General features: G+C 62.6%; 1 protein-coding gene across 3 annotated transcripts; it reads left to right on the forward strand.

The window, feature by feature from the left end:
• The first annotated feature begins 5,661 nt into the window (after window positions 1-5,661).
• On the forward strand, window positions 5,662-15,363 carry POFUT2 (protein O-fucosyltransferase 2). 3 transcript variants are annotated; one of them, XM_028126520.2, is made up of 10 exons: window positions 5,662-5,825; window positions 6,531-6,781; window positions 8,783-8,927; window positions 9,453-9,563; window positions 10,961-11,027; window positions 11,994-12,119; window positions 12,835-13,015; window positions 13,262-13,385; window positions 13,662-13,705; window positions 14,135-15,363. In XM_028126520.2, exons 1-10 carry the CDS (start codon window positions 5,692-5,694, stop codon window positions 14,767-14,769), a joined length of 1,818 nt encoding a protein of 605 aa, XP_027982321.1. In that variant the 5' UTR covers window positions 5,662-5,691; the 3' UTR covers window positions 14,770-15,363. The 3 variants fall into 3 exon arrangements, with proteins under 3 accessions (XP_027982321.1, XP_027982322.1, XP_027982324.1); XM_028126521.2 differs by lacking the exon at window positions 13,662-13,705 and having other exon boundaries at window positions 14,135-14,380; XM_028126523.2 differs by lacking the exons at window positions 5,662-5,825; window positions 6,531-6,781; window positions 8,783-8,927; window positions 9,453-9,563 and adding exons at window positions 9,572-9,950; window positions 10,154-10,509.
• The last annotated feature ends 339 nt before the right edge of the window (window positions 15,364-15,702 follow it).

Genomic DNA, 15,702 nt, shown 5'->3' on the forward strand with positions numbered 1-15,702 from the left:
TTTTAAGGTCAATCTATAAAAATAATAATATTCATTAAAACAATATATAATCATAACATTTATGAGGAAAAGCGTGCCATTTGTGACAGCAGTAAAACCCAGGAATAAACCAAGGATGAACAGATCTGACATAAAAGGAAACTAGAAAACTTCCCCAAAGTTCTAAGTAAGTTGAGAGACCCACTCCTGAGCAGGGCTCCGTGTCACGTCAATGGCAATGTTCCCGATTGTGCCTGTGCACTCAGTGCAATCCCTGTAAGACTCCCAACAGGACAGGTCTGTTACCACTGCTCTGAACGTCATATGAAAGAGAAAATGTGCAGGACCAGCTGACAGGTGCATTTAAAAGGATGCAGAAGGGCCTTGCGGTAAAGCCATCCTAATGAATGAACTGTGGCCTGGGCAGAAATGGGCAAAAGGAGGTCTGCGGGTCAGGACCCAAAGGCCAGAGACAGAACCATACACTTGCGGGAACTTAACAGATGACGACGGGAGCATCTCATGGCAGTGGAGACAGGAGCCCTTGCTCAGGGATGATGCTGCGTCCTTCAGCTGTGCCTCCGGCAAGGACGACGTCACAGCCCACCAGCCTCCGTGCACTCGCTGGCTCTGCCTTCCACGGAGCCAGGCGATGCGTGGGTCGCTCCCACCTTGGTGGTGTGTTTCTTACCACTTGGCTGAGCAACAGGAGCCTGGACCTTCCAAAAGGGGCAGAGAGGAGGCCGGGGAGCGGAGACACCCCCTGACTGAGGAGGAAAGCTCACAGGAGGGGACACACTAGAGGGTATGGCGTGCTCACTGGGGCGCAGAGGGGACAGCATCAGCCACACCCCCTGGGCTGAGGGGTCCAGCGAGGGCAGGAGCGGGCACAGCAGCGGGGACGAGCCCGAGTCCATGGCCCCCTGGGGGCTGGGGGTGCTGACGGAGCCCGGGATAAAGGACACCCCACCCCGTCCCAGGTTCTCCTGCGCTGGATCCAATCGCAGCCCCCACGTCCACTCTCTGCAGGTCTGGAACTCGCTGGAAGAATTCACAGCCATGGCCAGATCCAGAGCTCCAGACCAAGAAGGCAGGGGTCACGCAGACTTGTCACCCCGGAGCTCCATGGGTGGGGTCCCCCTGCAGCCGGCACGAATTCCTGCTCTGCACTGCATTCCGAGGAGGAGCCTCCAGACCCCCACCATCTGTGTGTGTTTCCGTTGACGCTATCATCTGAGAAGGGCCAAGATGAGTCCTTGAAACAGGCCTTCCAAACATAAATAAGCAGCCTGTTTCAGTAAAACAAATTACGCACTTTTTGACATTTGCCAGTGTTTTGATTCCAGAAAGGCTGTGGGCCATTCCCACAGTCCTGGCCCCCCACCCGTGGCCCTGCCCCCTGCCTCCCGCCCCGGCTCACACTCACGCATCTTCCCACAGCCTCCGGGGACCCGGCTCGCAGAGGAGGGCAGATGCTTGCCAGGCTCACCCCCAGCAGAAAACCCACCCCTGAAGGCACAGACAAGGAGCCACAAATTAGGGACCCAGAGCACTTTTAAAGGACATTCTGAGTCACCTGCCCTGGGGCAGGCCAAGTTTTGTTTTCCTGAACTGTGGACCCCACTGGCCTCGTGGGAGCTAACATTTTACTGTAAGTCTAGCTTCCCCTCAATCCTCGGAGAGGAGCAAGGCCCTTACACCCCACGCACAGGTCAGCCTGGGACCCCCCACACTGGGGAGCTTTCAGGCCCCAGGGTCCAGCATCCCCACGCGCGCCCCCACCCTAGGGCTTCCACACCCCACACGACCTAGTTGTGAGGAGATCGGTGGTTTCCCCCACATGAGGCTGTAGGGATGTGTCCTGGACAGCAGGACCAGAGTCAGGGACCCTGTGCACCCCTAGGGGAAAGGCTGTGGTGCTGCCGCAGGGAAGGTGGCCCGCATGGTCATAGGGACCACAAAGCGCTGTCACTGTGGACCCCTGGGACTCCCCAGCCTGGCCCTTCTGTAGGTCCTGGTCAGCCACCACCCGAGATGGTGGGTCCCACTGTGGGCAGGGCACATGGGGAAGCTGGACCCGCGTGCTGACCGCAGGAATCAGCATGCCTTCGTGTCTTGGTCACTTGGTGGCCTGGGTCCCAAGAGCACTTGGGCCGTCCCTTGAGGGCAGACAGCCCCCAGATGCTCCTGTTAAAAAGTCCATGTGGCTGATGGCCTAAGCGGAAGTCCCCTGCTTCTCACTCGAGGTGACCCACTTAGCAGTCAGCTCCCCTGTGCATTTCTGGGGACAAAAGCAGGACGTTGTGGCCAGGGCATGTGACGAGCAAGGCGGCAGAGCTCTGCACTAGTCCAGAAGCTTCTTGCACACGGATCCTGGTAATTCACTCCGCACGCTGAAAAGCAGGGCGCCCAGAGTGTGAGAACTGCGTGAACTGGGGTGTCTGTGCCCCCCAGGAGAACCACTCCTCAGCGTGCTTCTCGCCCCGTCCACACCCACACCCACTTCCACCAACGTCTCCCCAGCCCGTGTGCCACCAACATCTCCAGGTGAAGGGTTCGGAGGGGTCTCAGCTGGTGTCCCCCTGCCTGCCCGCCCCAGGTTGTTTCTGCTGATCCAAGGTGGGTCCAGGTGGCCCTAAAGCTGCCCCTTCCCCCCACTCCTTCCCTGGCTCGGGCAGGGCCTCCCCCTGGAATCCCAGCTTCCAGAAGAATCTCTAGGTTCTTCTTCAGAGACTCCTGGCCTCCGCGTCTGAGACCTGTGGGAGAGATGAGACCCCGGGACTTGCACACCACACCTGCTGGACCCCAGGCCAAAGGGCTTCCTTCTCCTTCTCCCCCCTCAGGGGTGGCTCCTGGGGCTCATCCTTGGGGGGGAGCTGGAGGGGCCTTGGGTGGGAGTAGCTCTCGGCTCTTGGGGCAGGAGAGATACGGCCTGGCCATGTGTGCTCCAGGTTTGCCCTTCCCCAGCCCCTTCCCTCTGCCCCCGGCTTCCATCCCTGCTGTCAAAGGCCTCTCTTGCCCTCTTGTGGCAAAGCCCCTCCAGTGGACTCTGTTGGGGTGGGGGACGGTGTGAGTGGTTCTGACCTCACACTGAGGCAGGAAACCTTAAGTATGATTCCCGTTGTGCGAGGGAAGAAGGAATCTGGTTATTTATTTATTTATTTTTTGCAAAGATTTCTTTTTTCTCTGAATGAAAGACTCAAACCTCTCCTGGGCCATTCCTGGTTGCAGGGGTTAATCAGCAAAGGCAGGAGGGGAGAGGGGAGGGGAGGAAGGAGGGGAGGAAAAGGGAGGGGAGACAGGGAGGGGAGGGGAGAGGAAAGGAGGGAGGGGGAAGGGGGGTGGGCCTGCCGGGTGTCCCGGTGACCAATTAAGACCAGGAGCCTGTGGCGGTTAATTTTATGTGTCAGCTTGCTGGGGCTAAGGGTGCCCGCAGAGCTAGTAAAACATCCATTTCTGGGTGTGTCTGTGAGGAAGCTTGTAGAAGACGTTAGCATTCGAACTGGTAGACAGAATAAAGAAGATCACCCTCCCCAAGGTGGTTGGGCCTCACCCAACACACTGAGGGCCCAGATAGAACAAAACGGAGGAAGAAGAGTGAATCCTCTCCCCCTTCCTGAGCTGGGACATCCGTCTTGTCCTGCACTCAGACAACGGAGCTCTGGTTCTCGGGCCTTTGGACTTGGCCTGACTACCACCACCCGCTTTCCTGGGCCTCCAGCTTGCAGACAGGGGTCCTGGGGCCTCAGGCCTCCACATCCCACTGAGCCAAACCCTGTAATCCACCTCCTCATAGATACCAATAGGTGTTCTATTGTTCAGTTTCCCTGGAGAACCCTGATCCTGATTCGAGCAAATCTGTTATAATATAGGGCATTCTGAAACAACCGGGGCCCCATGCATGTGGACAGTGTACTTGATGATGTTATAGCATAATTAGTCCATTTTTAGGTGAATTAATGATATTGTGGCTGTGTGAGAAAATGTGCTATTTCTCAGAGATACATATGGAAATATTTCAAATACAACAAGTTGATGTCATTGTCAAAGTCATTTACTCCAATATAGTACAGACAACACAAGAACAGGAGGGGTGCGGTAGGCGTGTGGTAGGAGGTGATGCGGTAGGCGTGATAAGAGGTGATGCGGTAGGCGTGGTAGGAGGTGATGCGGTAGGCGTGGTAGGAGGGGGTGCGGTAGGCGTGTGGTAGGAGGTGATGCGGTAGGCGTGGTAGGAGGGGGTGCGGTAGGCGTGGTAAGAGGTGGTGCGGTAGGCGTGGTAGGAGGTGCCAGTGTTGAATCTGGGGGTGGCAGATGGCCCCACTTCACGCTTTCTGTTTCTGGGACTGAAAACTCATGACACACACTCTTAGGAATATGTTTCGGGATGGCTTTACTAGGAGACATGAAAGAGCAAGAATCCGAGCCCAGGCCCAAGGGCTGAAGGGTAGGTCCAGAGGACACAGGGTCCGTGCTGCGGGCCCCTCCTGGAGCAGAGCAGGACCTGGAGGTGACGGCGTGCGCTCTGCATGCCGAGGGAGAGCCGGCAAACACACCGGGTCTAGACACCTCCAGCTCCAAGTGGCTTGAACAATAAAGACACTAACTGCATGCGAGGAGAAGCGTGCAGACCGGCGGTCCCAGAACAGGAGCCGTGGCGTGGACGTCTCCAGCACTCCGTCTTCCCTCACTGCCCGCCTCGGGGTCCCTTCGCTGCTGGGCACAGGCTGCGGCCCGCCCTCCCCCTGGGCAGGCGAGGGTGCACTTCAAGCCAGGAACTGGTGACTCCACTCACCCAAACGGTCCCCCTAGGGCAGGAGCCCCCAGGAGTCAAGCACCTCTAACAGAGTGCCACGAGCGAGGAGCTCCTGGGGCGGTGCTGGGGAAGGAAGGGGTGGCAGCGAGGGGCAGGGAAGCAAGGCCCCTCCCACTGGACTGAGCTTCCTGAGGGGACCCCTGTCGCCTCCGCCGCAGAGCCTGACACGGGGAGGGAGGTGCAGACCTGGGCTGCACAGGGGTTGGGCACAGGACCTGCTCACCCCCGGACCCGAAGTCCCAGCTCCTCAAATTCAGCTTCCACCCCATCCCCTCCAATGTCCTGTGCCCCTCGGGCACAGGGGACGCCCTCGCACTGCGGTCTTCCACAGTGACACCCCCCCCCCCGTAGGAGACACCTTGTCTTCTCGGAAACTGCTCTGCCGGTCACCGGGCCTGGCGGGTCCACCCGGCGCGGCCCCAGCCCCCAGCCCCCAGGCCAGCCCCGCCCCCGGCCCGCCCCGCGCAGTCCACGGGCCCCGCCCCCAGGCCAGCCCCGCCCCCGGCCCGCCCCGCGCAGTCCACGGGCCCCGCCCAGTCCACGGGCCCCGCCCCCAGGCCGGCCCCGCCCCGCCCCGCGCAGCCCACAGGCCCCGCCCCCAAGTCCGGCCCCGCCCCGGCCCTCTGGCTCCGCCCCCAGACCAGTCCCGCCCCCAGGCCAGCCCCGCCCCCAGGCCCGGCACCTGCCCGGCCTCCACCCCGCGCGGCTCACAAGAGAGGGGACGTCCGCGCTCCGGACGCGCCTGCCAGCGCCTTCGGCCGGGTGGACGCCCGGCCTCGCAATGACGCAAGACGCATGGCTGGCGTTGCCGTGGCTTCAGGAGACGCGCCCCGGGGGGCGGGCGGGCGCTTCCGGGGCGGAGCGCGGTCGCCGGAAGTGCGTGGCCGCCCGGGGCCATGGCGGCGCTCGGCGTCTTCTTCCTGGTGCTGCTCCCAGCGGCGTGCTGGCCGCCGGCCTCGGCCTGGGGCGAGGAGTTCTGGCCCGGCCAGTCGGCGGCCGACATCCTGTCGGGGGCGGCGTCCCGCAGACGGTAAAGGGGCGTCCGCGCCTTGGGCGGGGCTCCCGCGGGGCGCACCCGGGGTCGGGCGCGGGAGCGCGGCAGTCTGGCCCGGGGACGTGCCCGCGCTCCCGCCGGCGCTCCGGCCTGCGCCGCGAGCCGGGCTCGGCCTGGGCGGCTGCGGCCGGCGCCCCCGGAGGGGCTGGCTGTGGGGTCCGCCTGGAGGGGCAGGCCCGGGGCCCTGTTAGGCGACGCTCGGAGAGGGTCCTGGGAAGGCCCAGCCTAGTGTGTCCGCACGGGGTCCTTCGGGCCGCGTGCGGCTGGGGCACGTCCGCTAGACGAGCCCCGGGCGGGAATCGGGCGTCTGCCGTGCGGCCGTCCCGAGGGTCTGGCGCAGAGCGACCCCGCGCCGAGCGCCGGCGGGGCGGGCCGGCGCCCGGGGGTGGGGGCCGTCCGAGCTGTGGTAGCACAGCGCGTGGGATGCGGAAGCGGGCGTGAAAAGAGGAGTTCCAGAAGCTACAAACATTGCCATTCTTCTGTTTTTGTTTAGAAAAGCTTACTTATTTTTCATTTAAAAATGTTCAGAGCAATACCACGTAATGGCTTCTTACTGGTATTTTAAGTGAGTTTTTACAGAGAACTACCAACCCCTGGAAAGCCCAGGGTCTGCACCATAAGCATCGGCGGCGCCTCCGCGCTGAAGAACCGCTCTCCTGCCCCCCCCCCGCCCCCCGCCAGGTATCTCCTGTATGACGTCAACCCCCCCGAGGGCTTCAACCTCCGCAGGGATGTCTACATCCGCGTCGCCTCCCTCCTGAAGACGCTGCTTAAGACGGAGGAGTGGGTGCTGGTGCTGCCGCCGTGGGGCCGCCTCTATCACTGGCAGAGCCCTGACATTCACCAGGTCCGGATCCCCTGGGCCGACTTTTTTGACCTTCCGAGTCTCAACAGAAACATCCCGGTCGTTGAGTACGAGCAGTTCATTGCAGGTGAGGCAGTGGTGGCGGCTGTCTGTGTCAGCCCCGTCGTGCTGGCACTTGATCGGTGTGGGGGCCCCGCTTCTGTTTCCCACTTCCAGCTCCCAGTGAACTGAGTTGTGTGAGCCGTGGGCCCCCTTGCCTCTGAAATCTGGGGCAGCTGGTGAGAGCCAGCGCAGGGTGCTCGCAGCTGTGGTGGGAAGGCTGCTGGTGCAGAGGCCGGGCCTGCTCCCGGCAGGATGTGCTCTTGTGCAGAGAAGGCCTCCTGTCTCCGAGGGAGGGCACCCTGCCCGCTTGGTGCCGACCTCACGATGCCTCACTCAGTGCTGGCCAAGACTCGTCATAGTGCACCCCGTCCCACTCAGTCCTGCTCTATTTAATTTTTTTAAAGAGAGAAGTTGAAGATTTTCTTAGAACAAGGGTGTTCAGAGTTTAGCATTGCTTTCTTTAGAAGACATAAGCTTAAAAGGCAGGGACACACTTTTGCCGCCCCATCAGCCTGGAAGAGGGAGGCGCCGACGCGATGCTGAGCTCCGGCCGCGTGAGGATCCGCAGAGCTCAGGACTGCAGCTGCCACGTCTTCGTTTTTCATGTTCTGCTCTCGCTGCGCCTTAGTCCCTGTCACTTTGGGACGTTTCTGTGGCGGGGCAGGCCTGTAAACGCTGCGGGGAGGGCACGATATAGGTATCTCCTGGTGTCTTCGTTCATGGGAAGAAGCAAACTCTGAGACCTGTAAAAAACAGTCTTGGAATGCATCCTTCTGTGACCCAGGACAAGGGGTGTCGCTGGGTGCTTAGTCTGATTTAGTCTGGGAATCAGCCTCAGCCTTGGTCTGAACCACGGGTCCTGGAGCCTCCCAGAGAAACTGCCCCTCACCTCCGTGCAGCTTTCCTGACAGACAGACACAGGACGGGACTGAGCCTCAGCCATGTGAGGGGTGCTCAGTGGGGGCACTGGGTGTGCTGGGTGGGGGGCTGCTCCTCTCCTGCTCTTGAAGCCTCGAGCCTGTAGCCACCAGCAGGGCCAGTGGGGGCAGGAAGATGGGGCATCCTGGGTGACATGCTGCGGGGCAGGCGGGGCAGGCAGACCCGCTTTGCCTCCACCTGCCCAGCCATCCTCGACTTTGCTCAGCTGTCTCCCCCTGCAGAGGGGGAGAGGGAAGGGTGCCTGTCCTGGGACGGGCTTCCAGGACGTGTGCAGCAGGGCGCCAGGCATCTCACCGTCCCTGTCAGAAGGCCTCTGGAGCTCTGGGACCAGGCCCCACCAGCAGTGCAGCCCCTGAGCGGGGCGGGGGGCGGGGAATGTGGAAAAGACACCAGACTTGCACTTGATGCGGCTCTCTTGTGACTGGACTCTCTTGGAACGCGTCTTTGTTAAGCACTGTGGATGTGGCCGGCAGGTTCTAGGTGGGGTGGGTGCAGTGGGTAGGACGGACACAGACTTCTGGTCTCCTGGAGCTCCTGTGGGGAGCAGGGAGGCAGAAACCAAGTGACAGAAGTACCCAGAAGGGGAGGGGTGGCACGGAGAAAATGAGAGTGAGAAGGGCTATGGGCTGTTGGGGGTGGGAGGCTGTGGCCAGGCAAGTGTCTGGGGAGGTGCGGTTTGGATGGCCTCACAGGGGTCAGGGGTGAGCCCTGAAGGGAGCAGTCCCTGCGAGGCTGGTCCATGCAGGGAAGGGGGCATGTGCTTGTGGGGCAGCGGGGAAGACAGCGTGTGTGGGGCCTGTGACTGTCGTGAGGACTGGGGGGCCCAGGGCAGGGCAGCTGCTGGAAGAGGGGAGTGGGGAGCCCCTGGGAGCGGCAGGGCCCGGACGAGCTCCAGCCCCCCCAGGCAGTCTCTCTCTGCCGTTCAGGGCCTCGTGCCCTGATGCCACTTGTTCTGTCCTGTGTCTGCTCCCGTGAGCTCTCTGCAGTCCCGCAGGGAGGAGGGTGGCATTAAACGAAGTAATGATTTCTCTGTGCCTGTGCATCAGCTTCTGAGTCTTGTCACACGGTCGTTCTTGGCCTCTTCCAGAATCGGGCGGGCCCTTCATCGACCAGGTTTATGTCCTGCAGAGTTATGCGGAGGGGTGGAAAGAGGGGGCCTGGGAGGAGAAGGTCGACGAGCGGCCGTGCCTCGACCCGCTGCTGTACTCCCCAGACAAGCACGAGTACTACAGGTGCGGCCGCGGCGGGAGGCCTGGGGGGGGGGGGGGGCAGCGGGAGCGCGGGCCACACGGACACGGCTACGGTGCGTTTGCACGTGGCGGTCTGGTCGCCCAGACTAGTTGCCGTCGGAAGACCTCCCCGTGGAGGGGCTGTCCCCTCAGCCGCCCCCGTGGACAAAGCACCAGAATAAGTGGGTTCGGGGAGCTCGTTGGAGGGCCACGGCCGTTTTCGGGGCCGTTTTACTGTCCGCGCTCTAGCGCGGAGGCTCGTTTCTCTCCTGTCCTCCGCACTGCCCGGCTCTGCCCTCACTACTGCCCGGAGTCCCCAGAGCAGCTCCAGGGTCCCACCAAATCAGATGAGATCGTGGTTTCTTTCCGAGTTCTCACGAGAACCCACTACCCGGCATCACGAGCAGTAGGTTTTCCCTGAGAGAAGTAGCTGCCTTGTCAAACGAAGCCATACGCCTGTGCGTCTGGGTTTACTTGTTGCGTGTGTGAAACAGGCTTAACGGAGGCGCTGGGGCTCTTGTTTTCCAGAGGATGGTTTTGGGGTTATGAAGAAACGAGAGCTTTAAACGTCTCCTGTTTGTCCGTTCAAGGATCAGCTTCCATCATGGCACCTGTACTGCTGAGAAACACGTCGGCGAGGTGAGTGCCCAGCAGGTCCGCTCGGTGACCGGCCAGTGAAGGAGCATGTGCGCGCGTGCGCGCTGGCCTGGCATCGGAACCCTCCTTGCTGGGGCCTATGTGGGGGGCACAGGAGAGGTAGACCTCGTCCCCACCCCACACCTGCGCCACAGTGAGGCGGGACTGGGAGAGAGCAGGAGGCCACGTGTCTGGGGAGAGCCCGGGTTTAGGGCGGCTGTCCCCATGCTCGGGGGTCTGGGCAGCGAGTGCAGCTTCACGCGGAGCTGCTCAGCCACCGCCGGGCAGGAACTCGTCGGCCCTGCTCTCTCATCCCGCTGCTGGTGGGCGGAGGAGTCTGGTTCACACCTGGATAGCCCCGGGGCCCCGTCCGAGGTGATGGCGCTGCAGGTGTGTGCGGTCCTGGGGGCAGGAGGGCAGTGAGGGCACAGGCCAGACTGGAAGGGAGCGCCAGCCTGATCTTCTTAGGTCACCTGCTGGGGTGATGGCCCAGGTGGGGCTGAAGCAGGGTGAGGGCAGGCCCGGGAGGGTATGGAGGTGGCCCACCACAACCCCCAGCCCGTCCCGGGTCCCACCTGCGCTCACCTCTGCAGGTAGCCCTCGTGCTCCGCCTCCTCGAAGCTGGACCTCGGAGTGGCCAGAGGGGCAGCTGTGACCTCCTGCCTGAGCCCTCCCCTCCCTGGCACCGCGTCCCACTCAGGACATGGGGACGGGGACAGAGTAGGAGGCCGTGCGCCTCCCCCAGACTGGTGCCCCTGTACCCTCCTGGCCTGAATGGACATGGCCCCTGCTGGGCTGTCCTCTCTGCATGCTCTGATGCTTCGGGCTGCTTGATCGCCCCGGGAGGGGGCTTGTCTTGGCCCTCACTTTGCAGGGAAGGAGTTCTGTGCTCTCTGAAGGAGGTGCGAGCTTGAGCCTTGAGAAACGCAGACATGCTAAGTTCGTTCAGGTGATTGTTTGCAAATGGGATCGAGGTGTCCCTTCTGGTGTGGTTTTGCCCTTGAGCTGTGAGTCCACAAAGTCACAGATCTTCCAGAACTGGACCATGTCTGTGCTCTGGGAGCTCCATCTGGGGCTTTCTCCGTATGCTGCTGGGGCCATCTTACTCGTTTGCTTCATTTTGTCTATTTTCCTAATTGCATCAGTAGTCGTGGGGGACTTGGTGACTCCAGCTCAGTGGCTGGGACAGGAGAGACCGCCCCACCGATGCTGAGAGTCCCTTAGGAACTGTCAGCCCCCCCTCGGGAGTGTGTGCGGAGACTGGCAGCCGCCTCCCCGAGGGGCCCCGGCACCGGGCCCACGTGCACCCGGGCGGCTCTCAGCTTCATTCGCAATGTGCCCTGGAGCAGGCCGATAGAAGCACTTCACGATTAAATGCTTTCTGTCTTGTTTGGAAACAGGTCGGTGATGTTGGACAGAGCCGAGAACCTCCTGCACGACCACTATGGGGGGAAGGAGTACTGGAACGTGAGTGCCCCTCCCCCGAGGTCCCTGCGGCGCTGCTCGGGGCGCATCTGTGAACGTCTGTTAGGCGGCGCTTGCTGACCGCCAGCGTGGGGGGAGTGCAGCGGGGTGGGGGGAGCTGGGGGGGTGGCGGGAACCACAGCTCTGCACTTCGGGGCAGCCCCAGGGCAGCAGCGCGGGCCCCACGTGGTTGGCATGTTTGCGTGTCAGGCGATAGGTTTGTTATTTATGGGAGCTGATTATTGAAAGAAAAAGAGTTTTTTACTTTCAAAAACATGCAGTTTGTATCTTGTGAGCTCCAGCCCCATGCTGCTGGTTAGCGGTACGTTAGCCAGCTTGTCTGCGTCCCAGGGGCGAGCGCACATCTGGCGCTGTGGGTCAAGCAGGAGCCTGAGGAATGGGCCTCACGCCCCCTCTGCAGCCGTCACTGCTTTGGGGGGTCTGCCCTGTCCGAAGGCTGTGGAGCTCCCGTGGGCAGAGCTGAGGCACCTGTCGGGAGGACCCGGGAGAGACCGCTGCTCCCTGGACACCTGACCCGGGTGTCTCCTGAGTGGGTCATTCCCGAAGCACAGAGGGGCCTTGTCATCACCGCCCACGTGGCTCTCCGCCTCTCGCCGGCACCATGCCCCCCCCCGCCAGCTGGGAGGACGGTGACTCCCTCCTGCTAGCCACGGGCTCTTGGGCAGAGCCGGGTTCCTCCAGCAAGGGGCCGCCCCAGCATCGCAAGCTCCACGTGTGGGGACGGTGCTCCTAGATCGCTGCGCACCGTCTGGCCTCGTGCGGGTCGAGGGCCCCTCACTACCAGACTCTCAGGAGCCCACCCTCATCTGACCTCCGAGAGTGCCGGGTCGCGACCTCGGCGTCCCCGTCGGAGTGTCGGGCTGCTCTGGGGAGGCGGGCGGGGCTCCGGGCCACCTGCTTGGGGGGCGGGGCGGGGCGCTCAGCAACGCGGCTTTCTGCACCCCGCAGACCCGGCGGAGCATGGTGTTCGCCAAGCACCTGCGGGCCGTGGGAGACGAGTTCAGAAGCAAGTACCTGAACTCCACGGACGAGGCCGACAGGATCCCCTTCGAGGAGGACTGGACCAAGATGAAGGTAGCGCCCCCCACTTGTTCTCAGGGACGCGCATGCACCCCCCTCAGATGCAGTCGCCAAGCCCGTCCCGGGGCAGCTGCGGACGCCCATCAGGAGAGTCCCCCTGTCCCCCCGCAAGCTCAGGGCGACAGCTCGGGTCCGTTTCCTCCTCGGCGAGCCGGGAGACCGTGGCGGGTTCCAGCGGCAGCCGCCAGTCTGAGAGTAAAAGGGCGGCAGACCTGGACTCTCTTGTTGGCGCTGTCTGCCCTGTGGCACGGGAGCTGCAGAGAGCTTCTTCTAAAGGGTTTGGTTTTCATATAACTTAATTTTCAACTAAGAATACGCTGCTTTCCCCGTGGGCATTGTTTCTCGGGCTTTCCGGTACAATGGGGCGGCACAGCGATCCCCCGGGCGCTTGTCTGCTGGGCACCTTCCAGCAGAGCTGCGACATCCCAGCCCCGGGCTTTTAGGGCATTTGGAGAGTGTTTTCTGGGAAAATGCAGTTAATGGGTGGTTTTTTTTAATGTAACGTGCATGTTTTTTCCAGGGTTATATTAACTTGAATTCACTCAGATAAAGGGTCTGTGTGATTAGCAAGTTCACGGTCTTAGAAAGACATCCGGCCCCAGAGTCCCAAAGAGTCCCCGAGACAGGCCCGTGGGTGGGGCACTGCCATGTGGGGGCCCATGTCCCCCGGTGTCCCGAGTGCCAGTGGCTCCCGGTCCTCCTTTGCCAGGTCACGCTGGGCTCCTCGCTGGGGGGCCCGTACCTCGCAGTTCACCTGAGGAGAAAGGATTTCATCTGGGGCCACAGAGAGGACGTGCCCAGTCTGGATGGGGCCGTGAGGAAGATCCGCAGCCTCATGAAGACCCACCAGCTGGACACGGTGTTCGTGGCCACGGACGCCGTCAGGACGGGTACGCGGCTCCGGCTCTGCCTCCATCTGCCGACCCGTCCCCCGACCCCTGTCACGTCCTGGGCGGGCCCAGGTGCACCTGCGAGCCCGCGGTGTGGCCGGGAGGCAGCACCGGATCCTGTGTCCGTGCCCCTGACCTTAGCCGTTGAGCCCGCAGAGCCGGCGCGCGGCTGAGCGCGCGTGTCCCGTGGACGGTGCTGGCTGCACGTACGCAGCCCCCGGTCACCGGCTCTCCTTCGCTTTGCAGAGCATGCGGAGCTGAGGAAGCTGTTGCCTGAGATGGTGAGGTTCGAGCCCACGTGGGAGGAGCTGGAGCTCTACAGGGACGGCGGCGTGGCCATCATCGACCAGTGGATCTGCGCGCACGCCAGGTGCCTCTGCCGGCCGGCCGTGCACACCCCGCACCACTGCCCGCCGTCGGCTCTGCCGTTTTCTGTCTGCCTCCGTGGCGGTTGGTCCGCGTTGGCTAGGCTGACACGGAGCGCCGTTTCAACAGTCCGCTCCTCGCCTGTAGGCATATACTCCCCGGTACCGCCGTCAGACTTGGTCCGGGCTCCCCTTTCCCTCCCCGTGTCGGGGGAGGGACCCCACCCAGGGTCTCGCTCCCCTGGGCCTGGCGACAGCCTCCATCTCGCATTTCCCCGCAGAACATGCCCAGGGTCTCCTGAAAGCTGGTCAGCGCGAGCTCTGTGTGCGTCATTGTCTCGGGAGGCACACCCACCCCAGAGGAGAGCAGGGGAACCAGGGCTGGGAGGAGGCCAGCACGCTTCAAGTGGGGTGGAAGCTAAGAGGAGAGTTGCCGGTTTCCCCACCTCTGCAGGATCCCCAGAACCACTGGGCCCGTGCGTGCAGGCTGTAGGGTGGCGGCCCTCTCCTCTGAGCATGTGGGGTGGGGGTGATCTCTCTGCCCTGGGACCTCAGCCTGGCTCTCAGCAACCGCCCCCCCCGAGCCCTAAACAGCTGGAGTCCGGCAGTGTTCTCGAGTCACTGCCGTGCAGGACCTGCGGCCACTACCTCCCCTCCCCCCACCTGGCTGCAGGGGTGCGGGGCGAGAGGTCAGGCAGGGGTCGGGTGCTGGGCTCCTTCCAGCGGCTCTTGTGACGTCTGGTTTGCTTGTTAGGTTCTTCATCGGTACCTCGGTCTCTACGTTTTCTTTCCGGATCCACGAGGAGAGAGAGATCCTTGGGCTCGACCCCCGGACGACGTACAACCGCTTCTGCGGGGACCGGGAGGTGGCGTGTGAGCAGCCCACACACTGGAGGGTCGCCTACTGAGCTGGCTGGCCCCTTGTGGGCCCCGCGCCCTGGACACTCTACACACACGGGCTCGTGGTCTTCCTCTGGGCACACGTGTGGCCTCGGGGTCGCGCCTGCCCTGCTGGTGGGCAGGGCCGCCCCACCCTCACTCTTTAGGGTCACAGTCACAGCCCACGGCCACGTGAGCCACGGCATGTGTCCGTTCTCAGTGTTTCCCCCACCGTCGGCTGCCTGGGACTCTGGCTATGTGTCACGTGGGGTCAGCCTGGGCCTCCACTGCTGGCAAGGTCGGTGTGACATGAGGTGCGGGGCTCGTTTCACTGGCTGGGTCTGGAGGGTGCCCGGCAGCGAGGGCCATGCCCGTGGACCTGCTGCGGTTTCAGCCTGTTGGTACTGCTCCTTCTGCCCTTTGACCTGCGTGAGGCCCCCAACAAGTTGGCAGGAAGGCAGACTGCCGCCGCCTTGCAGACCTGGGGCTGAGGCTCGTGGGGGCCAGTGAAGTGCTCTCTCTCCTCCCCGGCTCAGATGCCAGAAGGTTCCCCAGCAGGTTTTCAGGGTTTGCCGGGTTCGCACGGAGAGGAGCCCGTGTGGCCAGCTGAGGTGCTGTGGGCTGGCCGCCGGTGAGCGCCGTGGCGCTTCTGGGCCCCGAGGCAGGTGGGGGCGGGACCCCTTGGAGGGACTGAGCGGAGAAGGGGGCGGACAGCCTGGTTGCGCCTGCCTCGCAGTGGGCTGGGGGCCGAGGGGGCGAGGAGCACGGTCACCCCAGCCTCTGAAGGGTTTGGAGTGCGCTGCCAATCTCGGGGCTCGTGTCACTGCCCGGAAACCCCTTCTGGGCCTCGGGCATGGCCATCACCCATCCCCTCTAACCGGGAGCCCCAACTTCCCACAGACACCCCAGGGTGAGCCGCCGAGGCCGCGGCCCAAAGCCCGGGGGCTGCTTCTGTGTCTTCTTCCTGAGCTTTGAAAACCCACCCCAAACACGCGCTAGGGTCCCGTGGCGTCACTTACGGCTGTGCAGGGGAAACAATGAAGTATTTATTCTTTGCCCATTTGTACCTTCAAATACTATTAATAAAATACATTTTCTAGAAAACTGGAATCCTAGAAACTTTTTCACACCCTTGAATTTTTTTCCACTTGAAAACTACGAACAGTCCAGACTGTGACCTTCATTTTCTGTTTCGAGGAAAACAATTGTTTCGTTCTACTTGGTGTGCCGTCTCCCTCAGGCCGTGGTGGCAGAGACGGGGAGAGCGCCATCTCCCGTCCACCCGCTGCTCGGCTTTGCTGGGAAGAGCTGGGCACTTGGAGAGCTGTGGGTCAGGCACCGGGAGCCCAGTCGTCCTGGGTCCGTTCTCGGGAAGGAGCAGCCCGCCTGCCCCGTCCGTGTTAGCGGGCAGCACGGGGGTGGGGGGCGGGGGCGGGGGCTGCA

This window comes from Eumetopias jubatus, unplaced genomic scaffold, assembly GCF_037043125.1.
Source record: "Eumetopias jubatus isolate StellerSeaLion01/CBP00866 unplaced genomic scaffold, mEumJub1_p1.0 scaffold_1, whole genome shotgun sequence".
Classification (NCBI taxonomy): domain Eukaryota; kingdom Metazoa; phylum Chordata; class Mammalia; order Carnivora; family Otariidae; genus Eumetopias; species Eumetopias jubatus.

Coding starts and splice junctions, on each gene's coding strand:
- POFUT2 (XM_028126520.2), top strand. CDS start 5,692: ATGGCGGCGCTCGGCGTCTTCTTCCTGGTGCTGCTCCCAGCGGCGTGC. Junction 6,782..8,782: donor GTACGAGCAGTTCATTGCAG/GTGAGGCAGTGG, acceptor GGCCTCTTCCAG/AATCGGGCGGGCCCTTCATC. Junction 13,386..13,661: donor TGGATCTGCGCGCACGCCAG/GTGCCTCTGCCG, acceptor ATTTCCCCGCAG/AACATGCCCAGGGTCTCCTG.